The 27829-nt window shown below is 45.9% G+C and overlaps 1 protein-coding gene across 2 annotated transcripts in view; it reads left to right on the forward strand.

Annotated features, from left to right (window-relative positions):
- The window catches only part of ALDH1L2 (aldehyde dehydrogenase 1 family member L2), a 54659-nt gene extending 28512 nt beyond the window's left edge, over window positions 1–26147 (forward strand). The window contains exons 7-23 of one of the 2 annotated variants that reach the window (XR_013637194.1): window positions 956–1090; window positions 1520–1645; window positions 2123–2214; window positions 3748–3895; window positions 4544–4663; window positions 5803–5930; window positions 6803–6953; window positions 7984–8054; window positions 9567–9672; window positions 11502–11589; window positions 12368–12461; window positions 13205–13304; window positions 15338–15436; window positions 15851–16021; window positions 20779–20884; window positions 21327–21526; window positions 22605–26147. Coding sequence is in view for 1 of the 2 variants with exons in the window: in XM_078860833.1 (XP_078716959.1) it covers window positions 956–1090; window positions 1520–1645; window positions 2123–2214; window positions 3748–3895; window positions 4544–4663; window positions 5803–5930; window positions 6803–6953; window positions 7984–8054; window positions 9567–9672; window positions 11502–11589; window positions 12368–12461; window positions 13205–13304; window positions 15338–15436; window positions 15851–16016; window positions 20779–20884; window positions 21327–21526; window positions 22605–22660 (1986 nt within the window). In the remaining variant the exon portion in view is untranslated. The remainder of the gene's footprint in view (window positions 1–955; window positions 1091–1519; window positions 1646–2122; window positions 2215–3747; window positions 3896–4543; window positions 4664–5802; window positions 5931–6802; window positions 6954–7983; window positions 8055–9566; window positions 9673–11501; window positions 11590–12367; window positions 12462–13204; window positions 13305–15337; window positions 15437–15850; window positions 16022–20778; window positions 20885–21326; window positions 21527–22604) is intronic. The other variant, XM_078860833.1, reaches the window with a different exon arrangement.
- Window positions 26148–27829: the final 1682 nt, after the last annotated feature.

Consider the following 27829-nt stretch of genomic DNA (forward strand, 5'->3'; position numbering starts at 1 on the left):
TCATGTGGTTGCCTTCCTGCTTTTCTGCAGTTCCTCGTGTCTCTTAAGTCGTTCTCTCTCCGAGAGTGAGCGAACACTGATCACGCTACAAGTTGAATTCATTATATTAATCATTATGATGACCTCAAATCATCAGGACCCCAACTGGCATGTGTTGTGCAGACAGAAGCATGGCTTCCAAGCAGTGTGATCGTGAAACGAGAGCATCACCCTGTAGAACATGCAACCACAGCCCAACAATGGTGATTCCTTTTCGGGTAACAACTCATTTCAGTATCCCTATGTGGTTGAATAAAGAGGTACCAGTTAGTGGGAAGCGGACAGTGGTCATCCTATGAATAGACTGCCCCTTCTGTCTCAATTTCCCATGACTGGTCTAACGACGAGGTCGTTCGACCAGACAAGGTCATTGGCAGCTGTGGTCGTGAGCTCCTTCTACCTTTTCTGGTCCTCACCCTCATGGAGCAGCCTCTCCAGTCTGCGGTGTTCTGAATCCAAGTCCTCCTTCATGGGCGCCCCTTCTCTTTGTAGAGTCCCCTCAATGGTGCCGTGCAGGTTGGGTCTGTGTAGGCTTCTGAATCTATTGATGAAGCCAACTCATTGCAGTTCCCTTCACCTAATGGTGTCTAGGAGTTGTTCTGTCTGTCCCGATCACGTGATATTTGTGCCCCATACATCATATTTTCGGATTGTATTTGATGGTCCCATGTTGGACATCCATACAAAACACCAATATCACTAACACTTTTAGGAATCCAATCTTTGTTGGTATATTAATAACACCACTTTTCAATACGCCATCCACACCTGCCAGGAAGCCTGTTGCTGTTACAACAATCCTGCGCTAATTACATTTCGCATCATCGGTGATAATTGATTCACGGTATTTTAAGGAGCTGGTCCAGGCATAGCTTTCGGTGATTCAAGGCTTGGCTGCCCTTTTTCGACTTGACAGAGGTTGACGCTGTTCGGGTCATCGCTGGCGAATGTCGGCACGGTGGTGGGGCAGCCCCTGGAGATTCCTGGTGCCGCCCTGCCCGGCACCATAACCAAGAGCGGCCTCCTCCTGCACGGAAATGATGGCAAGACGGTGAGATGCTAGCTCAGAGAGTTCAGATATCCATTTGACTATCACACGAAGAACATTACTGCCACGTGCGGGAGCGGGTGAGGCAAGCGCTGACCTCTACCACGTGGACCAGAGGTCACCTGAAGAAGGGACCTCCGGAAGCAGCTGTGATATCCGCTTCCGTGGACCGTTCTCAAACAAAAACAGTTGCACTGCTCTGCGAGAGATCCGAGCGGATTTATTCATCTAGCATTGAGTCGTTATATGTTCCATAGTCTGGGTGACCACAGTGGCACACTACAGATTTTTTAATGTTCCATTTGTGCATCAAGCATCTTCATCTGCCATGTTTTGTGCCGATGTGGTTTAGGCACTAGACAGGCAAAGGCAGCCAAGCTAAGCAAGCAAATGAACGGGGATCTTTGTGTGTGTGCGTGTTCGCACCTCCAGCTTTTGGTAAGGAACCTACAGTTTGAAGACGGGAAAATGATTCCGGCCTCCAAATATTTCTCGTCGGGAGATGAGGGCAGCGTGGAGCTCACGGACGACGAAAAGGCCTTTGCGGAGGAGGTTCGGGTAAGGAGCTCCGGCACAAACGTCGCGTACCGGCCTCCCCGTGTCGTTGGCCATCAGCAGAGAGAGGCCCTAAAAGTAAAATTAATCCATGTGGCATATAAAACTTTCAAAAGTATACGTGTGCAGAGTAAAAAGCGTTTCAAGTGAAATATTGCCCTTCTTCCTCATCATTAACCATCGCTCATCCACTGATGGATGAAGGCCTGTTCTTGAAGTCGCCATTTCTCATGGTCCTGCGATGCCACAATTTTAGACATGCTGACCGTAGGGTGTTGTTTGATCGTACCTTACTTCACCGTTATGTTTGACCATACTTGACAATTCTAGACAGTGGGGTTTGCTCTTATTCAGCCAGAGTAAAAAAAAGTCATCTGGGTTTAGTCCGATTGCAAAATAAACCCAGTCTTATTAGGTGCTGACACGTGTTCCAACAGGTCTTTCCTGCTCATCGTGTGCACGTGTGTACTTTTTTGACAGGCGATATGGATGAGCATTCTCAGTAACGTGCCTGTCGTGGAAGACTCGACTGACTTTTTCAAGTCTGGAGCTGCGTCCATGGATGTAGTGAGGTGCAGTTTTGAAATCGCATACGTTGCCCTTCCGTTGTGAGCGATCGTAGTAACTAGAGTTATTAATCTTGATTTGAAGTTTCAGTGACTGCAGGAATCCATACTCTTTGGTTCTTTCGGTAAAGTCACGTAGGTAAAAAAAAAAATATCACGACGTTTCGATCGCAACACAAGCGGTCGTCCTCAGGCGGAAAAAAATATATATATATAATCCATCAGTGGAACTGCTCAACCAGCGAGAGAGCTGTTACAACAAGAGCTTGTTTTTGTGGCGATGGGCTTGCCACATAAATAACCTATTGTTGTAACAGCTCTCTCGCTGGTTGAGCAGTTCCACTGCTGGATTGTATATATTTTTTTCCGCCTGATGACGACCGCTTGTGTTGCGATCGGAACGTCGTGAGAAATAATTTTTTATTTTATTTTTCAACCGACGTGACTTTACCGAAAGAACCAAAGAGTATAGAGTTATTAATTTGGTATCCTTCTTATTGATACTGATGGATGTTGTAGGACATTGCGGGAGCCCCTACGACGCTGGGTAAATTAAGCCACGTGGGACTTAAGTGCATTCAAGGCTACTAGTCTGCATCACAGTGACTATGTATCTTTGTGGAAGGTTGACTGGGTGACTGCATGTGAAGGTCGCTATGTGTTTGTATGACTCCTTGTCTGTGTATCAACGTGCCTATGTGTCGGTGTGTCTGAGTCACCGTGTATCTGCGTGTAAGTATTACTGTGTTTGTTACAGTGACCGTGTATGTGACGAACGGTAGTGTGGCGGTTAGCGCGCTGGGCTATGAGTCTGGTGACATGAGTTCGATTCCCGCTCACGGTCAACACCGGTGACGAATATCTCAACTGGTTCTGGGCCTACTCTAGTTCGACTCAACCTCAAATGATTCCCCGGTGTGGTGTGTAAACATCGCCACTTGAGAGACAAAGGCGGCCGGGCGTGGTGCTGGCCATCCACCCCCTCGTATGCCGTGCCAGCCTTCATAGGTGCTCGCCAACAGCACTTGCTCCTAGTAGTCTGTTAAGGCTATACAGGGGATCTTTGTCTTTGTGTGTCTGCGTGTGTGACTATGCATCTATTAGAGTCACCAAGCAGAATTAGAATCTCAGAATCAAAATCTTTATTGAAGCGTCCATGTGTGAGGTGAGTCTGTTGCTACAGTGTGGTCGTGGCTGTAAGGGAGCGACTAAGGGGTAACTCACCCTGCGGGTTGCCTATGTGAGGCTTATTCATCGTGATTGTATGTATGTTGAACTTATTTCACACCGTACGTAGCCAACTCTGCTAATCGGAGGTGCAGGGAAGGACAAAAAACTAAACACAAAAAGCAGATCTAAAGAAATTCGTTTTAATGTAGATTTTAAAAAGGGCATAGCTCCAGTGGCTTCCTAATATCGGAAGGAAGAGCGGCCATTCCAGACGGCCGCAGATGCGCATCTGAAAGCGCGCGATTGGGTGAACGGGCAGATGCGGCTGTGAATACTAACCGGCTGCTGCTGCTGCTGCGCTGTCTCCAGGCTGATTGAGGAGCTGAAGCAGAGGAGGGGGGACCTGCAACTGCAGACGGAGGACGTGTACATGGCCACGTCCTTTCGCGACTTCACCCACATGGTCGTGCGGCGGCTGCGTGGGGAGGACCGCACCGAGGAGCTGGCCGTCGACTACGTGAGCCTCCCCCCACCGCCCCCCACCGCCTAGACAAAGACACATGGACAAGCAGACAGATAGACAGATAGACTGAAAGACTAGGCAGACAAATATATTGATAGATAGACATATAAACTGAAAGATAGGTATACTTAATGGAGAAACATTCTGACTGTCAGACATCATTCAGGCAGGCAAAGCATGCTGAGAGGTGGCCAGGAGATGGCGGTACAAATAAAACATCCTTGAACCCATCTGTGCAGATGTTTGATTGCTTACAGGGTGTTTCTCATATTCCTTCATTCTCATTCCACATGAAAAACGCTTGTTAAAATCGAATTGGCCAAATATCCCAATCCAATGCACTGAAGAAACATAGTCGAGATTGGATGGTGTTTTTCTGTATAGATCAAAACCTTATTATTGCAATAATATACATTCCCCGTGTTGGTCTTGAATGGTGTTTTTGGTTTTCCCATAATATTTGCCATCATACTTTGTATGTTGAACTTCTTTTGTGCCGTACCAACCGTGCTAATCGGAGGTGCACTACTCCCTCCATGGTTTTTGATTTCGCAGGCTTGCTGAGATATTCCCGCCTTTTGTTGAAGCTATATTCAATTGGTAACTTATGATGGGGTTATGCACATCACGTTCTTCTTCTAGGTCGTAAAAGAGGTGAACAACTTGACCGTGAGGATACCGCATCAGTGTTTCATCGACGGGAAGTTCGTTGACACGGAAACCAGCAAGACCTACGACACGGTCAACCCCACAGATGGATCGGTGAGCTCCCGTGAAGCGGAAGGCACACCGTCGTTTGATTAAGTCATTCACGGGTCAGATAATGGTGATGTCCCATTGACAACAATGCATGGTCTCAACTCCACATTGTAAGACGGTGGGCCAAACATCTCTTGAACACGTTATCGCAAGTATTTGGGGCTGGAGCGGTGGTGCAGTGGTTTGCACACTGCACGGCTGACATCAATAGCGAGTGATATCTGAACCAGTCCTGGGTTCCTCCCTTTGCCAACCCGCACTGATCAACACAGTGGAGTGTGATCTAACAAGTCCAACCACTGACATTGCAATGTGGGGAGGGATTTATGCCTGAGCAGATTGACAAAAGGCTAAACATGATTGCTGCCCTTGTTTAATTAAGCAATTGATAATAATCCAACATTTTCTCATCAGGACAATGGCATGAGCCAAAGAACATCACAATTGTCTTAAGTGTCAATTTTAAAGAATGTCGAGTCTCCCTTGCAAAATCGCTGCGCATCTCAATGTGTTCCCACCTGGTTCAAAGAGAGAACATCATCCAGGGATTAATTTGAGCAGGGTATGGCGAATCAGAAAAATGTCTGCACCGGGCACACCACATCCAGTATACCGCTCACTATGGCTGTGGCTACTATGCCCGTGCTTACTCCAGTCTACCAGTGACCACCTGGACAATATTCAGTGGGAAATTAAGCTCTGACTTTAATTATACACGATGGTTTGGCAATTGAACTCTTTATTGCTTCCTCTTCGTCTTTCGTACGGCCGATGTAGATGCAGAGCAACAACTACAATTTCACGTTCAGGTGGTCAAGCCAGATAACCGCGCGAGGAGCAGCGGACTAGTGTATCATCGCCGTGATGTCTCCTTTGTGTCCGTGGATCGGGCATTGTGCCATTTTACGTTGTACAGTCTGTTCTGTACAACCAGGGTCGCACACTGCTACTCGAGAGATTTTCATTTTCCATTGCTTTGACACAGTGGGATTTGAACCGCGCACCCTGGAGCTCACGGTCCGCACGTAAATGCGCACACCGACAGGCTTCAAGTTGGGTGAACGAAGGAAGGTGACCTGCTCGTGTGAACGCCGCTGCCGAACCTGTCACTCTCCTCTCTCTCCTCTCGCCGCCCCGCACAGGTGATCTGCAAGGTGGCGTTCGCTTCCGTCGCCGACGTCGATGAGGCCGTTGCAGCCGCTAAGAGAGCGTTCGAGGGCGGAGAGTGGGGGCGCATGAACCCCCGTGACAGAGGGCGCCTCCTGTACAAGTGAATAGATGACACGCTCACAAGCGTTCGCCTACAAACACACAAAGATAAAGACCGCCCCCATCCTATATGCCCCCACCTCCCCATTTATCCATTAAAAGACTGTTGGGCTAAGTGTTGTTCGCGAGCACCTATTAGTAAGGCCGGCACGGCACGCGATGGGGGAGTGAGGTGGCAGCACCATGCCCGGCTGCCTTCGTGTCTTGTTACTTTCTGACGATAGGTACTAATTTAAGGCTGAGTTGTCCTAGGGGAGGCCGAAGACCATTTCATATATACTCTATTGATGTTCGGTGTCCCAATCACTCCACTATTACTTCCCACACAAATACACACACAAACCCATACATGCAAACACACACAAACAAACCCATACACAAGTCCAAACCCATACAAACACACACATTTACGAACCCATACATGCAAACAAACACACACACACATACAAACACACGTACAAACCCATACATTCAAACAACAACAAAGATCCCCCGTATAGCCTGAACAGACTGTTGGGGCAAGTGCTGTTCGCGAGCACCTATGAAGGCTGGATATAAAGGCCGGATCGGTACACGAGGGGCGGATGGCTAGCCCTTGTCTCCCAAGTGCCGATGTTTTACATGCCGCACCAGGTACAAAATTTGAGGCCGAGTCGACCTAGAAGATGCCCGGGACCAGTTTAGATAATCGTCATTGGTATTGGCCGTGAATGGGAATCGAACCCAGTAGCCAGGTTTGTCGCGCACATACAAGCACACACACATACATACAAACCCATGCATACAAACACACGCGTACAGACCTATACAACACCAACACCAGCCACGGTTGACCACGACGTGGCGTTGTTGTCACCGTGACGCTCGTGCCAGGCTCGCCGACCTCATGGAGGAGCACCAGGAGGAGCTGGCCACCATCGAGACGCTCGACTCGGGGGCCGTGTACACGCTGGCGCTCAAGACGCACGTGGGCATGTCCATACAGACCTTCCGATACTTCGCCGGCTGGTGCGACAAGATACACGTGAGAGGCGGTCGGGGCAGAGCGTGCGGCAGTTGGCGTGGCAAGCGTTCACGTCGTATCCCTCTAATCTCATCACAAACTAACTCACAGTACCATTGCGAAAGACTCAACGCAGAAGATTCCTGGTTTTGATCTTCCACGATGCTCATGTGATCCACCCTAAACCGCATCCGCACAAACCATGGCAGATGCAGATACCTGATTCACAGTGTGCGACTGTGGTCATCCAGAACAGACTGTATAGCATATGACGACGCGACGCCCAATCCACAAATACGAAGGAAACATCACGGCGATACACTCCGCTGCTCCTGACGCGGTTATCTGGCTTGACCACCTCGATGTGAATTGCAGTTGTTGCTCTGCATCTACATCAGCCGTACGAAAGAAGCAGATCACATTGCCATTTGGGAGTAGTGCTTTATGTTGTGTAACACCCGAGGCCAGCGTTATCGGGGTAATGGGGTGGGCCCTGCAAGCACTGAATGTCCCTTTGGCACATACTGTACCTAGTGGTATATCACCGTAAAAAAAATGCGTGTGGAAATATATGCAGGAGCTAAAGGCAAATGCCGAGGTCTGCTCATCACGAGAGGTCTTCGGGAGAGAGTTTGTGTAGTTTTACTATTCCTCCGCTAAAGGAACACAGGCTACATGTATCAATGTTATGGGGGCCCCAATTTAAGAGAAGCTGGAGCCAGGTCTGGTAACACCTATGACAATACACCATCTGTTATCAGATTCACTCTGCACCTCCCAAAGCTTAACATCTTAAATATGTCGTTCCCTCCATATGACATTATCATCATCATCATCGCTCAGAAACAAAGCGGGAAGCCTTTTGAAAGTCAATCCACTCACACCATATTTTATGGGCTTGAGCTCCAGTGTCTCTGGTGATGTCCACGAGACACCAGCCAAGCAAGGGATTCCCCACTTAAATCACGCTGATGACCCTCATTGCCATTGTTGACAGATCATGGATTTTCCATCGGTGTTTTTCCTGACACGAGCTTTGTATTCTGTGCAGGGCACTACCATTCCGATCAACCAAGCACGGCCCAATCGAAACCTCACCTTCACAAAGAGAGAACCAATAGGGTAAGTTGCAGGATGACGTCACACGTAATGATGTCATGGGGGGGGGGGGGGTGTGCGCATCGCGCGTGATGTCATTGCCTTGGTCGCAAAACTTATTCATTTAGCGCTGGTTAAAGGCAAGTTTTTACCAACTTTTTGATAATTTAGTCAGTTTTTCTATGGAGTAAGTCCCGAATAGCAACACAACTTCATTCTCAAATGTAATTTTGACTGGACCATAGAAGAGTTATTGTGACTCCACACTACAGACAGGACAAACGGACAGAGCAAATGCATCATGGCTTTCAAACGTAGTTGCTCCAACAAAAATATAAACATTTGTTGGATAAGCAAATGCAACCTTTTGGTAACCGCCTTTTGGTTAACACGGCCCGTTAATACAGTTGTCACGTGAACAAATGTGCCAGTGTACGGTGACCTGTGTGTCACAACTCTTTATCATTGTCAGTTGTGAAAAAGAACAAACGTTGGTCCCTTTGGACTGTAGGCCTCAGGAGAAAGTCATAGTTGTTTAGACAGTCGCCAGGCTGTTATCAGCAAGGGCAAACACAAGTGGTATGCCAAACCTGTGTGTATTCTTCTAGCTGAAAATGCCATCTCCTAAGAACACATGAGGTTCAATGCACTAAAACGTAGCATGACGTTGCAGTTTTTGCAGGGATCTATGTATTTTACTTAAATACACTTATGTGCCATTTACATTACTTGGTGTTGCAATTTTCACGTAATATTTAGTTTTTATTTGTTTTTGTTTACAATTTCATTTTCATTTCAATACATTTGAACCAATAAACGTGTAAACATTGCAGATTCAAGACCCTGTACAAATGTAAAGGCTTACCCAAACATTGATCGTAATGACAGGTGTATACACCATGGGGGAAGGAGGGTGGTTTATTATGGGCCTGTTAATGGTGGGGCACTCCATGGGGAATATTTCGTTGTTCTTAAGTGATAGAATATAAACCCAGCTCATGAGCAAGAGTCAGATAGGATGTGGTATCACGAGACCAAGTGTCGATGTTCAACGTGTCAGAACTCCTTCATTCAGCAGACGGTAACACAAGGCTACTGATGAGGTGCTGTATAACTTTGAATCCATGCCACGCTTCAGGATACATCGTGAGCAGTGGTGAGGCCGAGCGGTAGCATGTATGCTGCTTGTGTTGAAGAGGTTTACGGTTCAAGCCCGCGGCGGCCACCCTGGTTAATATCATGGGCGTATTGACCAAAAGATGTGCGCCGTCTGCATCACAGCGGACGTTAAATGTCCTGTGACGTTATTAAAAAAATTGTAAACCATGTGTGCCGGCGTCTCGTTCCAAAAATTATTCACAAATTTCATTCTTTGGAAAACCACGGAGCAACATCGCCACCTACTGGCAGACTATAGTCGTCTGTAAAACATAGCGCCGTCTTGATAGCCTTGTGCTATTGTAATTCCACCAATAACAAATGTGCTCATTATTATTACTATTATTGTTGCCGTATATGCTATGTGTGGGTTCCCAGCGTCTGTGGCATCGTCATTCCTTGGAACTACCCCCTCATGATGCTGGCGTGGAAGAGTGCGGCGTGCCTGGCAGCTGGGAACACCCTGGTGCTCAAGCCTGCTCAGGTACAGTCCCGACTGCAATGCGATCCCCATGAGCACGCTTGGCTACGTATGGTGCGAAAGAAGTTCAACAGACATACGTACTCCATAATAGAGGTTTTTGGGTTAAATATAAATGTGTCGGTAAACCCGCTCCCACCCGACACAGCCAATTAGTAAGGTTTGTAACGTAAACAAAACATGCCAATTCGTTATTAGTTCAGCACACCGGTGTGTTGGAGAGTAAACCCACAACATTTACAATTCGATTACCACGTTTCACCAGTAATTACAACCAGCATCATCAGGCGGACAGCCAGAACTGTGGAGCTAAAAAAGAACAAGTTCTCTGCCTATAGTGAAACGGATTTAAGAAGCATGCTGAGGCATATGTGAGAAAGGTAAATGTGCTGGCAGAAGGGCAGCCACTATGAGGTTGCACTTGTTACACACAACGTGCTTGCCACAAATTAACCACCATACCTTTCTGATCTCGTCAAGGAGCATAAACCGTCACGCGACCTCCGATCATCCTCGCAGCGGCTTTTGGCTAGCCATGGAACAAAGACGGTCACTGCATTACGAGCTTTCAAATGCGTTTCTGCAGCCATCTGAAATGCTTTTCCTTCCGAAATTTGGTAGCCACTGGAGCTATTCACTTTTAAATCTAGATTGAAAACTCATATCTTTAGAACTGTTTTTTGTGTTGAGTTTTTTGTCCTTCCCCCACACCTCCGATTTGCACGGTTGGCTGCGTACTGTGCGAAAGCAGGTCAACGGATAAAACTGAAACTAAATCGAGCTGTCGAGGCCCCCTCTTGAGAGACTATTATGGCCCCCTCTTTCATACCGGCCAGACATGTTGGAAGAGGTGGGAGCACCCACGCTTTACCCCACGAAACGCGAACTGCCGATCAACTGTGGTGGACTCATTTACGCTGCTGGGTGGACAGAGGTGGGGGGAATTTGAGAAACACCCCCCCCCCCATTGTTCCAACTGCCGCTGTGGGAGATCGATCTGAAGACCTTTTTGTTGCAAGTACAGCGTGCCAAGCCATACAGAGTCATAGTAATTATTATGATTTATTTACTCGATAAAGTCTAATGGAACCCAACATTCATTTTCAATTATGGCCGTGTTTTCGGGTTGTTGCATTTGGGAAAAAATATTTGAGTGCCCAAAAAGCAAACTACGTATATTGCGGGTTAACAACAGTAGCCAGTGCTATCTATAACAGGTCTCGGGCAACACCTCCCTTCACCCACCCACACTGATTCCAGGCCAAGCATAACATTGGCGGTGAGGGATATCTGAACCAATCTTGGGTGCCCCCCACCTTCACCTACACACACTGACCAGGATAGGGTGAAGTATGGTCAAACAGACCCCTGTAATTGACACGGCATGGGAAGGCCTTTATCTCAGCAGTCATTAACAAAGATATATACATATTTTTTGTTTGTTTTTATAGTCAAGTTAATCACAAGTGACATTCGGTATAATACATATGGGTGTGACTGGGCTAAGATTATCGAACCCGTATGTATAATCAGGTTTGCCTGCATGCGAATGTACGTGGCCTGCATGTTGGATACCCTAATGTGTTATTTTATTTTTCACAATAAATAAATATTTCCCTACGATTCCCAACCCCCGGTCAGAAACTCTAGTGGGGTGATGTCGAAGCAGTCGGAAGACGAATGTCAGTTCAAATTTAGATTTTAGACTTTTATGAGGACCGGTGTGTTATGCTGCACCGGTGTACCACCAATACGTCCATTTAAACGGTCATTGGGTCAGTGCATGCGAATGTGGCGTCCTAATAAGAATGGCTGTTTTTGTTCCCGGGCAGGTGACCCCGCTGACTGCGCTCAAGTTCGCCGAGCTCGCGGCTAAAGCTGGATTTCCAAAGGGTGTCATTAACATCATCCCTGGCTCAGGTAGCTCAAGCACAGGATCTCACGTCTGATAATACCACGGGCGCGCAGGCGCGTCTGGTACTGGAAAACAAATTAAGGTGCACCCATCTAGATGGGAGTGAGAATGCGTGGAGGTATCTTGCGGCTTTCGTGTGTGTGTGTACGTGGGTTTGTAGGAAATGGAAGTGTAGCGGTTAACGTGCTGGCCTACAGACCCATCGACCTCAGTTCGATTCCTGCTCAAGGCCAACACCAGTGACGATTATCTGAACCGGTCCTGAAGCTCCCCTAGGTCGACTCAGCCTCAAATGAGTAGCTGGTGTGATGTGTAAAATCATTGCCACTCAGGAGACAAAGCAGTCGGGTGTGGTGGTGGCCACCACCCCCTCGCGTACCATGCTGGCCTTCATAGGTGCTCGTTAACAGCAATTGCCCCAAAAGTATTTTAAGGCTATACGGGGGATATTGGACTTTGTATGGAGGTGAGGAGCGGGAGCCTAGTCGTTAGTGCACTGCACCACAAACCCAGCAGGCTAAGTTTGATTCCTGGCTACGGCTACAATGAGTGGTGATTATTTGAACAAATCCTGGGCCTCCCCTAAGTCGACTCAGCCTCACATGAGTACCTGGCAAAATGTGAAAACTTCAGCAATGGGGTTTCTACGGCTGGTCACACCACCCCGTGTGCCGTGTCAGCCTTCACAGGTTCCCGCTAACTGCACTCGCCCCAACAGCCTGTGTAGGCTCTACGGGGGGTCTACGTATACTTACGGTGCCTGTCATTTGCCTGCATGTGTAGGCTCCATAGTCGGTCAGAGGATGTCCGAGCACCCACACATCCGTAAGCTCGGATTCACCGGCTCTACGCCCATCGGAAAGCAGATCATGAAGAGGTGAGCGTCCGTTCCTGCCCGTGTCGACCAGCTGCGAAACGGCGGGCACGTCAAGCAGCGCGAAGCAGAACGTGCAGCCGGGTGTTTCACTGGGAGCGGTGTATTGTTAAGCAAGCACACTGGACTTGAAATCCAGAGGTTGTTGATTCAACCTTCCTGCATTTACTGGGTTAAGGCCGTTAACCCACTGGGTTATGGCCATTGAAACCAGCTATCCAGATTGTCATGGACCGGGCTTAACAGATGGGTTTGTGATGATAGACCGTCTTGCTTTGTGTGCCACCCCTGTTACATGCGGAAATGCCCATAGACGGCCTTACACATTGTTGAGGACTGTCCCTTACAAAGGCAAGAAGGTGGAATGAGAAGGATGAATGCACTGCATTAAGTGGCAATATAGAATGCTGACAGCATATTCAACAAGCACCACTCACTTTGGACTTCAGCATAGACACCACTTTGCACACAAGCGGCTTGTCACACAACCCTGCAGTCAGGTGCATGAGGTCATTGGATTGCTCTTTTTGTTTTTTCGCCTTACTGGGTCTCAAGACACTTTTCTCAGAAGTGTCTTGCAAAGTTTTTTTTCCCCTGCAGTAGGGGGTGATGTTGCTGTCGTGTGTAATCCCAATTGAGTAATGCGCAGGTTATATTTCAGCACTGAGTTGTTTGGCCAATATTGGTTACATTGTGTGTGTGTTGTTTGTGCTGTTTGCCTCGTTGATGTTCATTCACACACACAGCTGTGCCACGAGCAACCTCAAGAAGGTGTCTCTGGAACTCGGTGGAAAATCACCGCTCATCATTTTCAACGACTGCGACATCGACAAGGCGGTGAGGATGGTACGTACGCAAAGTTCTAATTTTTTACCTCGATTCTTGCCAGCGTTGCATTTTTAAACCACGTGGCAGGCATGGCGCTTGCATTGCACACGCTGTCCCTGCCCTCGGATTAAGCGAAACAATCGCTGCTGCAAGAGAAATGGTTTGTTCGGTCAAATTGTCTCAGGTTATGCGCCCGCGGTTGTTGACAACGGCCGTGAAGCTGCTGTGCCCCAACATCGCAAGCGGTGTATGTCCGCGTTTAATGACTGGAGCATAACACCGCACCATTAACCTCACGGAGCCCATGCTGGTCTGCGCATCTGTTTAAACGCCGTGCCTACGTGTTCATTAGCCTTAATTAAACCTGACTCGGCTGCAGAAAATAAGCAATTAATTTTTTTTGTTGCACTGGATTTTATCCGAATGAGACATCTCATTGCTAAGGATCACATTTAGGGACAGATTTAATTTTTAATGTTTAAGTTATGGGTATCTTTCCATGACACTTACAGTGGCATAAATACAACACTGCGGTCAAAATAGGTCCAATTCCTCAGGTGTAGGGAATCATACATCGTAAATTCATTGAAAATATACAGTATATGAATACCCATGCTTATGCTGCAAAATGGGTTGAACATAGCCAAACGCACGCAAATAAATACAGCTGCTAAACATTTCCATGGGTTAAATTTCATTTCTCGTTTTGAAATGAAATTGTAGGTCACCGTATCTTACTGGGGTAAAGACAACCCGTACCGATACGATCAATGTTTATTCATTTCATGGTGAAAATGATTGTGTCAATACATGGCAGAGACTCCCTAGACAAAGATATATTTAGAGGCCAGATGTTCATCAAGGTAGGTTTTACTATGGCCAAAGGGCTCTTTTCTACAACTATAGAGGTTGCGAGTTTAAACTTGTGAATGTATGTTCAACTTCTTTCGCACCGTACGTAGCCAAGCATGCTAATTGGAGGTGCCGGGGAAGGACACCAAACTAAACACGAAAACATTTTCTAAAGAAATTAGTTTTCAAGCAGATGCATATCTATATCCTGATTGGCAGTCAGCTCAGCCTACCATCTCTCCGGATATATAACATTTGTAGTACTGGCTCAGGTCCTGCAATAGGGATAAAATCAGCCCCTTGTACAGTTGGTAATGGACCTGGCTATCGTACATATTATTAATTCGATATGTGTTATGCAAAGCCATCCATTAAATTATAATTAATTCCACAAAATAGCTCTTCTATTGTAGATATGCATGCAGACTGTGGGTAAGCGTGTTGACCATAAATAGTTTGAGGTGTTATAAATGGGAATACATACTTTATAGTGGTTATCATTCGAGTGATGCGATTGAATGGAAATATTATAATGTACGCAAGGGATGTCGAAGCAATGGTGGGGTGGTGGTGGCATCAACAGGACTGTTCATGATGACCTCTTGACCTTGGCACAGATACAAAGAAAAAGATCCCCCATATACCCTTAAACAGACTGTTGGTGAAAGTGTTATTATTGAACACCTTTGAAGGTCAGCACGTGAGGGGGTGGGTGGCCAACACTAAATTCAGCCGACTGTCTCCCCACCAGGTACTCATTTAAGGCTAAGTCGACCGAGGGGAGACCCAGGACCGATACAGATATTCGCTGTTGCTGATCATAAGTGGGAATCGATATCAGGTTGGCAGGTTTATAGCGCAGTGCGATAACCACTGCACCACCGCTACCCCAATAGATATAGACACACAAAAACAATAATCCCCCGTATAGCCTGAACAGACTGTTGGGGAAAGTGCTGTTATGCGAGCACTTATAAAGGCCGGCACGGCACACAAGCAGGTGGGTGGCCAGCACTACGCCTGGTCGCCTTTGTCTTACTAGTGGCCATGTTTACACATTGCACCAGGTACTAAAATTTGACGCTGAGTTGATCGCATTAGACACATACAAATGCACGTTTATACATGCGACGCATATGCACCACGCCCATAACCGTGTGCGCGCGTGTGTCTGCGTGTGTGTCCTCCCTGGTGTGAAGGGCATGAGCGCAGTGTTCTTTAACAAAGGCGAGAACTGCATTGCGGCGGGGAGGCTGTTTGTGGAAGAATCCATCCATGACGAATACGTGCGGAGAGTGGTGAGTCGCTTGTCTCGGGGAGGGCCCCGCGTGTCTGGGTGTGCGCGTCGGCATCTGTGCGTGTTCGGTGTTCAAGGAGGAACACCGGTCTCATGAAGCCTGGTCAATTTTCTCGAAAGGATTGGACAGTTAGGTTCTTGAAAGAAAAAATAATATGCCGAATCAGGCGACTTGGTTATTCTGACTTCCTTGATCAACTCTTACTTTCTGGATTTTTCTCAAGAAGCTTTGTGTAGTTCCAAGCGATTTTTATTATTTTTGCAATTATATTATTTATTTTTTACCTACGTGACTTTACCGAAAAACCTAAGAGTATGAATCCTTGCAGTCACGCAAGCTTCAAATCTAGAACCATCAGCACCTCAGCACCTCTTGAGCCACCTGATCCTCCGCTCTTGTCTCCTTCCTCCTAAGGTGGAGGAGATTAAGAAGATGAAGGTTGGTGACCCGCTGGATCGGTCCACGGACCACGGCCCTCAGAACCACCGTGCACACATGGAGAAGCTGGTGGAGTACTGCGAGGTGGGGGTCAAGGAGGGGGCCACGCTGGTGCACGGGGGGCGGCAGGTTCCTCGACCAGGTGACGTCCGTGTCCCGACCCCAACCCCTGACCCCTTGTCCCCCACACGTCGCCTTCCCAGTGTTGTCTTCCTTACACGCTCAGTCACCACACGTTACACGGTTACCACACGTTACACGGTTACCACACGTTACACGGTTACCACACATTGCACCGTTACCACACGTTACACGGTTACCACACATTACACGGTTACCACACATTACACCGTTACCACACATTACACTGTTACCACATGTTACACGGTTACCACACATTACACCGTTACCACACATTACACCGTTACCACACATTGCACTGTTACCACACGTTACACGGTTACCACACATTACACTGTTACCACACATTGCACCGTTACCACACGTTACACGGTTACCACACATTGCAATGTTACCACACATTACACCGTTACCACACATTACACTGTTACCACACATTACACGGTTACCACACATTACACTGTTACCACACATTACACGGTTACCACACATTACACGGTTACCACACATTACACTGTTACCACACATTACACTGTTACCACACATTACACCGTTACCACACATTACACTGTTACCACACATTACACTGTTACCACACATTACACTGTTACCACACATTACATGGTTACCACACATTACACCGTTACCACACATTATACGGTTACCACACATTACACGGTTACCACACATTACACGGTTACCACACATTACACCGTTACCACACATTACACGGTTACCACACATTACACCGTTACCACACATTACACGGTTACCACACATTACACGGTTACCACACATTAGATGGTTACCACACATTACACCGTTACCACACATTGCACCGTTACCACACATTACACGGTTACCACACATTACACAGTTACCACACATTACACGGTTACCACACGTTACACGGTTACCACACATTACACCGTTACCACACATTACACCGCTACCACACATTACACCGTTACCACACAGCTTATTCTATAGGCAAGTCATCGCAGTGTGAGACATGGCTCAATGTTGCTTCCGTAAAGTCAAACATTTGCACAGCAATGGAATTAAGAGAGCACTGAAGGCATATTAGACACGCATCAGAAATGGGATTTTTTATATCCCATGCCACCGTGCCATGTAAGCCTGTTTGTAATCTCCGAAACACCAACCAACGCTTGGTAAAACGTCTGCCTGTCATTTTAAAGTGCCTTACTGTTTTTTTTTTACTCACGAGTGTCAGAAACGATGACTCAAAAGCCCGTTAGACATAGGTCAACAGCCTGCTTGCTCTGTTGCCAACTGCAGAAGAGGGAATTTAGGTTGAAAGGAAAATGCAACCCAAGGAAATCCAAAATGGCCCCTTGTAGTTATTTACAAATTCTGCGTTTCCCATTGCGAAGCTTCATTTATGAGAACAAAAATATACTCTGAAGTCATGATTCAGTGTGCCACCACAGGGTCCGCCAGTGATGTCACAGATGTGGTTCGAGTGCACGCCACACCTCAAGATATTTAGTTTCTCGCGCCGTACAACCCCGAACCTATGCACAAGACTCATTTGTATTTGGGTTGGATCGTCCTTGAACCGATACGGGGTCATTCCTCCCAGTGTCCCCTCATGGCATGTTTATGCGCCACGGGGGCTCATTATATTCATGCGTTCGTGGTCAGTACCAAAGAAGATAAGCTTAGTGCAGCCTGGAAGCATATTATTAAATAATACATATTACAATTCCTTATAGGGGAAACAAATACTAATTAACTGATTACTAACGTAGCATATAATTACAATAACACACATTACAACTGATTACTAATCTACAACTCACATCGTAACAATTGCCTGATTACTAATCTAGTATATAATTACAATACCCCCCCTCCGCCTCAAATAGTTGCACCTGATGAGTTAAATGATGACGTCACCCTGCTGCTGCTGCTCTATTTAAGACCGGGAGCAAGAGCAGAGCCTCACCATTCTGGCGAATTGCCCGATGATGCTGGATGCAATTACCAGCGAAACGTCGTACTACTCATAAATTGTAAATGTTGTGGTTTCACGCTTCAACACACCAGTGGGCTAAAGCAGTGAACTATTTGTCTTTTGTCAACGTGACACTTTTTTTGCCGATTGGCCGTGTCGGGTGGTGGAGGGTTACGACACATTTATAAATAACGCGATCTAACCCAAAAATGTTGATTATGAATAAATATTCCTCTTGCGCGTAATACACACAGCATGCCCGGGAGGTATTGTCCGTTGAAGGATTATAACTACGCAGCAGATTGGACGGTGTGGCTGAATGTTGGTGTTAGATTGAAAACGAATTTCTTTAGAACTGTTTTTTGTGTTCAGCTTGTTGTCCTCCCTCGCGTCCGATTAGCACGGTTGGCTACGTAAGGTGCGAAAGAAGTTCAACATACGTGGGTGTTGTGTGAGAGATTATACTGTTTACCAAAAAACAATGAACAGCTTTAAGTAATCTTCAAGAGCACATTCTGGGAGCATTCAAAATAATCACCAATTTGGAAAAAACCAGAGATATTTAAAGCACCTGGGATTTTTTTCGAATCTCAGAAGGATGTGCGTCACCGAAACCACGGCGGGTACGTGCAGGTTTTAAAGTTGTGATACCTCGATGAACATTGTACAACAAAAAAATTATCTCAACACATTCGTCAATAGCAGTCGCCTTAAAAATATATGGAAAATTGGAAACGTTTTGGGCAGCGGACTTTCTTCACAGCACACGGAGAAGCCAGATTGGTCGAATAAAGTAGAGCCAGTGCTTGAAATGTCACCTATTATATACTGTTGTTTTTTAAGGCATTGTTATTGACGAATTTTTTGTTAATTTCGGTTATTTGTGTGTGGCAGGACTGCCAACGCAACATCAACAAGTAAACGGAACTGTACATTTAGAGGTGTGAAAGTTGTTGCTATTATTAAACTTAACCGTCCAATTATTTTTTCCACCAGGGTATTCAATTGGCAGGTGCTAATAATTGTTTTTTTTTATATAAACACACTGAACTAGATATTTTATGGTTACTAGAGTTTGACAAAGTTTCAAGTAAACTATGCTACCATAATTGGTGTGGTATTTAAAATTAAAATCTACTTTGCAAATACAGTCTACATTAATCAAAGAATATATTTGGAAAGTTTGCACGTTCATATTCTGATCGTGGGTCGACTCAACCCATCATCTTCTGTGGGTTGATGGAATGAGTACCAATTTGTGAGAATTTTACTTTGGTTGTATTGGTTGGATGGATTGCCGTATGAATGCGGAATTTCCACCACTGGCTCAGGGTTGGAAACAGAGGTGAACGCCACTGCACATGAATTTTACTTGGTGTAAACCTTGACTTCATTAATTGTACGAGCTGCCATATTTGTATATTCTTAAATGTTTTCGAACAATATTTGCAAAACTGCTGGCTGGTATTGATATGTTCTTCAGCGCAGGGTCAGTCTAATCACTGAGAATTTAAAAAAATGCTTTGCCCTTTCCCAAACGCGCAGAACGTAGGGCACTGCAATCTGTCTTGCTTTGTACAGCACATTTCTGATAGCCCTGGGCTGTGTAGTTGTGTGCTCTAAGCCACATTGTCATTGGACGCCTTATCAGAAGTATTTGCAAACGTAGATCATCAAACCAGCCTGACAACAGTAATGATATAATCCATTTGTTTAATTCTTACTGAGTCTCAATGCTTTTTAAAGAGGGTCCTGCTTATGAACTGTTCTCAGAAACGGGATCACTCTGAGGAAACCCAAACTGACTAGGAAGACAATGAGGGTTGCCATGCTATACATTTTCACAAAACGATATAATTTATATTTTTGGGATGATTATTTAAAAATATCAATTTCACCTAACTTGATATTGCTTATCAAGTAATAATTTAATTATAATTTTTCTGCTTGCCATACTTCCAGTACAAAAAATACTTAGAAGTTCTTCAACTACAGTTCACTGAACATGTAACCCTTCCATAAGTATCTCTAACTGTCGATATAATTCAGATGCTGTTGGTTACATGATAAATAAATAACGTAGTACATTAACTATGAAAATGATGATGACGTATAACCACCATTCCATCAGTCATTCCAGACGTGTAACTTTGCAAAGTGATAATTTAATAGGTCATGGCTATAAATTCACAACTTTTGAGTACTTTGCTTCTTTATTTCCGAATTTTTTTTATCAGAAAATGTTATATGAAATAAAATAAACAATGGTAAACGTTTCTTAATCAACCCCCTACCCCCGTCTCTAGGAGGTCAAATGTTTTCTGGGGGGATTCTCAAGAACTGCCACAGATGGAGGCCCTTTCCACAAAGTGCTTGCCACAAATGAACCACAATACCTTGCTGATCTCGTCAAGGAGCATAAACATCACGCAAACTCCGGTCATCCTTACAGCAGCGGCTTTTGGCTAGCCATCGAACAAAGACGGTCACTGTGTATGCCGTCGTGCGCTTTCGGATGCACTCATGCGGCTGTCTGGAACATTCTTCCTTTTGATATTAGGAAGCCATTGGAGCTAGATTGAAAACTAATTTCTTTAGAACTTCTTTTTTGTGTTTCATTTTTTGTCGTTCCCCTGCACCTTCGATTAGCAAAGTTGGCTACGTACGGTGCGAACCAAGTTCAACATACTTACTTTCAGCAACAGTGGTATATGCGTACAGGGCTGCACATTTATCTACCTTTTATATAAACACAGGTTCTGCTGTGGCATGTGGTGAGCAGGGTTTTTCATGGAGCCGTCTGTCTTCACGGGTGTGGAGGACCACATGTACATCGCTCAGGAGGAGTCCTTCGGGCCCATCATGGTCATCTCCAAGTTCCCTGATGGGTAAGGACACAGCGACCACCAATACATTGTCCAGAGTTCAAATACAGGCAGCAGCAGAGCTCCAGGAGAACTCTTCCGCAGTTCCTGTTACCAGCAGGAGCTGTAGGGTAGATGAAAACGTTACTTTACAGGGTGGCTCCCGTTCACCGCTGAACTTCGGAATAAGAAAGCGGCTAATGTTAATTTTTACTTAGTGTTTCTCACCGCAGAGAACTGTAGCAACACGACCGCACTCTATGATAGCTGGTGCCAAACTGTGTCACACGTCCTCCCGCGTGGCCTTGGGGGACCCTCGGTTACACCTTCTGACCTGAAGACGTACCGATACAGTTATTTTATTTAGTTTGCATTCTGAACAACTGATGATATTTGCCCGTGCATGCGTTGGTTCACGTCTGTGCGTCCGTCCGTATGCACCACCGTCACGTTCCGCTGTCGGCAGGGATATTGACGGGGTCCTCGCGCGCGCCAACAACACGGAGTTCGGCCTGGCGTCCGGCGTGTTCACGCGCGACATCTCCAAGGCGCTGTACGTGAGCGACCAGCTCGAGGCCGGCACCGTCTTCATTAACACCTACAACAAGACCGACGTGGCCGCTCCCTTTGGGGGCTTCAAGCAGTCCGGCTTTGGGAAGGACCTTGGTGAGTGGCCCGACAGGGAGAAGATGTCTTGGGTCGTTTGTAAACGGACGTCTGGTCGCATTCCAATGAAGCCTCGATCGTAACCAATTGTACATATATTATCGCTCATGGTCCACCATAAAACCGCATCCATGCAAACCATGGCAGATGCAGATACCTGATCCACAAATGGAACATTTAAAAAAGCTCTCCAGTGTGCGACTGTGGTCATCCAGAACCGACTGTACAACATAAATATGATGGAGACATCACGGCGATACACTCCGCTGCTCCCGCTGCGGTTATCTGGCTTGACAACCTGAATGTTGCTCTGCAGCTACATCAGCTATACGAATGAAGATTATCATAATCAGAAGCATAACATTGAACATCATTCATCATCATTATCAAATTAAGCATCATCCAATTAAGCATCATCATCCAGTTAAGCAACATGAATGCAAATGATGATCATTCAATTTATTTATAACTCGGAATCTAATTAATCATTATCATCCAATTAGGTACATCATTATGCCTATCTTATATATAAAGCAGCAAATAATTTAACAAATATCAATCATCAAAATCATCCAATAGACAATTGGTATGATCCATTCACAGTTCTCTGCTGCATAAGTATCTCGTTGCAGGACCCTCCTGTTCAAATTTGTCATGAGACTAAGTAATTGTTTTTCTGGATTGAGGATATGATTATTATGACACAATCACGTGATCGTCCTCCGCAAAACATGTACATACTATCTTGCAACCCAGTTTCATCACTCCAGATCGCCATTCATTCCAATGTTCCTGAACTTTTGAGGCCAGTCTGTGAAGTCAACAGAGAGACTGTCCCACCAGCCTCAGGACCTTCAATGGCGATGCGTAACACATTTTTGTTCATTCATACACAAAGATACTTGGGCATTTGTATTTTATCCCTTTGGAATGTTTAAAAAAAAGTGTTCTCTGCCGCAGAAATTTCACTCACTTAAGTATCGATTACAATTATTTTCTCTGTTGAATTGCATGTAATGCATTCCTGCATTCATTTATTTATTCATGACGCGCCTATTGTTTTTTTTTCCCCCACCAGGTGAAGAAGCGCTTAACGAGTACCTTCGAACAAAGGCGGTAACTGTGGAGTACTGAGCTTACCAAAACGCGACAAGGGACGTCACATTTAAAGGGAATGGAACAGTGAACTCTATGCACAAAACAAATAAGTCACGTCTGAAATTGGCATGGAGGTGGTGTTTGGGGCTGGGTGAAGAGCCTACAAGCACCTGGCGAGGCATGCCGGCCCCTGTCCAACGCGACAATTGGAGTCATCACTTTTTGTCGAGGGACTGCGTCAAAGTATCATCTCACGCTGTCAAATCATGCCTGTGCCGCCCGTGTCTGTTTGCCAAGCTTCCCGCCGGCTCTCCTTCCTTGCGGGTGGAACAAACCAACGTGTACATTTTATATTTTTTTGAAATTCCATCAGCTGTTGTATTGTCGCAGCTTGCTCTCTTTGACCAGTCTCGTCTGTAATATTTGTGATTTTTTTTTTAACGTGTGCCATGCTCAGTAGCTGGTTGTTTGTTGGGTTTTCGGTTCTGGGTTTTTGTTCTTGAAGAAGAAAAAAAGTCAGTGACAGGAATTAAATTTGTTTATAAAATATAACAATTGCTAACCTAGCACTTCTCACAGCCTGGGTTCGAATGAAAAGGTTTTGCCCACCATCGCAGCTTAAGCAACAAATCAATAAAATGCTTCCACCTGCGATCTTCTCAATATTAACTCTCATCTCCGACATTAGAGCAGCCTAGACCCCGCTTGTCTATCGCAGAGAGGGGTATTCTTGGTGATGCAGTGATACTGTTGATTGAATGCCTGCAGTATGACTGCATTATAGTTTCATTGGGACGAAAATAAAAAATAGACATAAATTATATCAATGCAGTCATTAATATGCATTGACAAACCGGGTCTAGCACTTTTGGCTATGTACTGTGCTAAATAAGTTCAACATACATACATAGGCTGCTCTCATCGTTGGAGGTTAGAGTGAATATTGAGTGGGTATGCAGATGGAAGGATTTATTGATTTGTTGATGAAGCTAAACTTGTCAGATTGGTATCTATGTATTATTCGATTAAAATATTGTACCTCGCTACACTCGCTATACATTAATACAAATTGGCTGTGGGAATTGAGATTTTACAATGTATGCAAATTATATGTAAATATTCAAATTATTAATTTAAGCAAACGGGGTGGAATAAATCGGTATGGATAACAAAGAACACACAATCATGCAAAGAAGCTGGTATACATGAAATACTAATAATTATCAATTATTCAATCCAAAGGTGACTTCAAATGGTGTCGCTGGGTTAGGGTGACTGTATTGTTACATGCCCAGTTATCAGCAGGCTGCTAGTTCTGTGCACTTTGCTGACACTTTGCTGACACTTGTCTATCGAAGGTTTAATGAAGGAAGAGCGCTGAAAGGCGTTGGTTGCATGAGGGGTCAGTGTTTTCTATTCGCGCAGGAAAATCCTAAACGGGGACCACTCAAAAGTTCCAATGTCTCCATTTTCATATGAGAGATGCCACACCAACCATCTCCTCTGGCCTCCCCGAACCAGTGGTGGAATTTCCTCCACTCCCACAAACAGTTGCCAGTCTCCCTGTGGGACGAATTATCGCTGTTAATTTCACGCAAAGTGGTTCTTATTTTAAAGTCCATGGAGGGATGAATCGCTGAACTCTCAAACTTTTGATTGTGAGTAAAGCATTATCAGCGCATTACCACTCGGCCAGACCAAAATGGTTGCTAAAGTTTGGTGCTAGATATATCGCTTAAATGAATGTTCCTCATTTAAAAGTAAAACACTTTGGTGCAATGCTTTAAAAAAGGCCAAGTGGCGAACAAGTGTGTGGCTACGTCTCATCTCCGTGACCCTGCGCCAATGCTGACAATCCCACATTCCTATCCCTGTTGAGGAGTCAATGTTAACGAGGGAGAGGGGGGAAGGTTCAGCCAGGGCCACTCCTCAGAGGTTGCTGGGGGCCCGGTGCAGAATTTCACGTGAGGGATTCTCCTCAATTCCACATCGGCAGGGCTGTTGTGGTGCCCTATGTGCGAGTGCTGGGTACATTGCCCCTGTTTGAACCAGCCCCCCTGAGCGGCCCTGGGTTCTGCTGCGTTGTGGCATTAAACTGACGTATGTATGTAGAACGCATTTCGCACCGTATGTAGCCATCGCAGGTGCGGGGGGAACGACGACAAACTAAACGAAACAAGCAGGTCTAAATAAATTAGTTTTCAATTCAGATTATTTAAAAGTGCATAACTCTAGTGGCTTCCTAATATCGAAAGGAAGAGCGTTCCAGACGGCCGCAGAAGCGCGTCTGAAAGCGCGCGATGCGGTGACCGTCTTTGTTCGACGTGTCACGTAAGAACAAACTCCGCACGTATGAATTGACTTGCCTCTTGCAAATAAATATAAATAACAAGTAAAGTGAAAATTGTGCATCAAGGCTAATGTTGCAGAATAAATCTGCATGTCCACTGCAAGGCTGGGTTGGTCGACATTGAACAACGATCTGCAAAAACGCGACACCACAGTGGCATGCGTCTCCTTAACGACTGGCCTCGTGACGTTATTTGTTAAGGACTATCACCCGTCTCGTATTCACATTGCATCTCGGCTTTTGAAATATTGAGTTTTTTTTTGTTTACCGAATTCGAACAAAAAAAAAGTCTCTTGTTATTTTGTTTGCCGGCTCCCTGGGGGCATCATGACGCAAAACTGCCAATGGAAGCAAGTGTCAGAGCACGGCGCTTGCTCGTGAGTCGCAGTGCCACGCTGTGGTGAATTTTGTCCGCACTCTTTCGTTGGACAATCCCCCAACTGCCTGCACCCAAAATTAAGAGCTGCGATTGATTGATCGAGCGCCGACAAACCTCTTCATAATTCATACCTTTCAATCCCTTATCAGTGCCCTACCTTATTAGAGACCAATTCAGACCTCATTGGTCACCCCGTGCCCTTATAAATCTGAGCGTTCATCCTACAAAGTCCCAGGGAGAAACACATACACGTAGACAAAACAAGTGTTTTTTTGCCCGTGTTGAAACGGCTGTACGCCGTATGGATCTGAAAACTCAATTTCCCTGTACAAGAATACGGATACACCGTATGGGTTGACAGGTATGATAATTACTGTGTAGTAAACAAACGCTGTTATTCTAAGTGTGCATGCAATCGCTCACATGTGTACGCCTGCCTATATTTATTGTTGGCACATTTCCTCGAGTCGTAGAACATTACACAACCTAAGGCCGAAAACCCAACGTATTTATGAAGTATGTTGAGATGGAGTGGTAATGAATGGTTATTGTAGGGCAGATAATATATACATTTAAAATGGAAACGTTTTTGAAAAAAGCAAAGCTTATGGCAAGAAAATTGTTATTTCTATCTTGTACCTTTTAGTACAGCTATGTAGCATCCCATCGATGGCACAGTATTTTAACATCAAAATAAAACAAGATTTTAGTTTTAAAGTAACCCGGCGGTCCATAGTAGCATGTGTGACACCCATGAAGTGTTTCAAATGAAAATAAATTTATTTTAGCTCATACTTGCCTATGGTTTTCCCTTTGTTCACGTGCTGAGTGTGCTTTCTGGCCGTATCGTCCACTGTTCATTTCGATTGTCAACAAACGAACGTTGTTGGTTATTTTACTAGGATTTTTTGTAACACTAATGGTCCATAAACAATGCACATGGACACGTGACGTTCAGTCTGATGGGTCCGCGTAAAAATCGAATTGCATGGGGTGTGCCGATCTCCATTGCAAACTCCTGAAGGCAAACTCGAGATGCCATGGTGACCAAAGCCACCGATGATGCCACCATACGTTGCCCATTACATTACCGCTCGCTCAAACGCTTAATAAACTAACCGGTTGCAGGTGCCAGTCGCCTCTCAGGCTTGCTCATCTTGCCTTTCACGTGCAGCCAGCGTCACACTCAAATTCCCAGACACACCTCGAGCAGCTGATTCAGAGGTGGAAATCCCACATTCTGATGGTAGAATCCAGCACTCTACACTATTGTTGATTTCGCATAATTTAACCCCAGCTGAGATTTGTGCTCGCGACCTTCCGTTTGGGAAATGAGGGCTCAATATCACAGCACAGGGGTGGTGTGTTTATGTATGTCTCGTATACGCCATGTGCTGTATATGTATACCTCTGTGAACACCGGCGACTAATATAAGAACTGGTCCTGGGCCTCGCCTAGGTCGACTCAGCCTCAAATGAGTACATGGTGTGATGTGTAAACATCGCCACTGGGGTAGACAAAGGTGGTCGGGTGTGGTGCTGGCCACCCACCCACTCGTGAACCGAGCCGACCATCATAGTTGCTCGCTAACAGCACTTGCCCCAACAGTCTGGTAAAGTTATATTTGTGTGAACACAGATCGCCCTCTGTTGAGCAAGCAAGAGGAGCAACACTCACGCTCAACACTGTCTCTTGCGTCTTGATCACATATGTTCCCCTCAAAATGGGTCAAACAAAAACAGGTTCCTTCTCTCCACGATCTTAAACTCTACTTCCAATTTCCTGGTTTACAGATGTCCACAAACCTTCCCTTGCTTTGTTTAAAGATGCAAACATGTGTAATGTTCTCAAAGGAGACTTCTTAGAGGCCACACGCTTTCATTCACTAACAGTTACGACATCTTGACACACTGGGGAATGGCCCCACACTCCCTACTCAAGCCCTACGTCTCTTTAGCCTAGGGGAGGCTAACCCACACTGGCACCCCGCTCAGCCCGGCCCTGTCGAAGGACATCGGCGGCTTGGGGTCCAGGGTCTTCAGGCGACTTCTTGCTTCAGCTTGAGATGGACTAACTCCCGCTCTCCGGGAGCCGTTTTATATACTCCCTCTCTGAGGGGCGGGTGTTCTGGGGGCCCCCAGCTCTCGCCAGCCCCCTTCCCTCAGAGCGGTTCCAACCGCCTCTTGCCCGACCGGTTCGGACCGGTTCAGACCGGTACCTACCCCTCCCCTAGGTTGTAGGGCTTGTGTCAATCTTGACCACCACACATGTATTCAGTTATACTGGTAGGAACGAAGTGGACCAGACCACCAATAGATGAATGTGTCCGTCCGTCCGTCCGCGTTTGTCCGTCCGTCCGTCCGTGTATCAACATCGCCCCCTACTGCAAACACTTGGCATGACCCTGTCCGACAAGATGGCCGCCCGCTCCCCCTGCGATCTGTGAATTAAACAAGATGGCCGTCGCTTCCGGCG

This window comes from Lampetra fluviatilis, chromosome 11, assembly GCF_964198595.1.
Source record: "Lampetra fluviatilis chromosome 11, kcLamFluv1.1, whole genome shotgun sequence".
Classification (NCBI taxonomy): Eukaryota; Metazoa; Chordata; class Hyperoartia; order Petromyzontiformes; family Petromyzontidae; genus Lampetra; species Lampetra fluviatilis.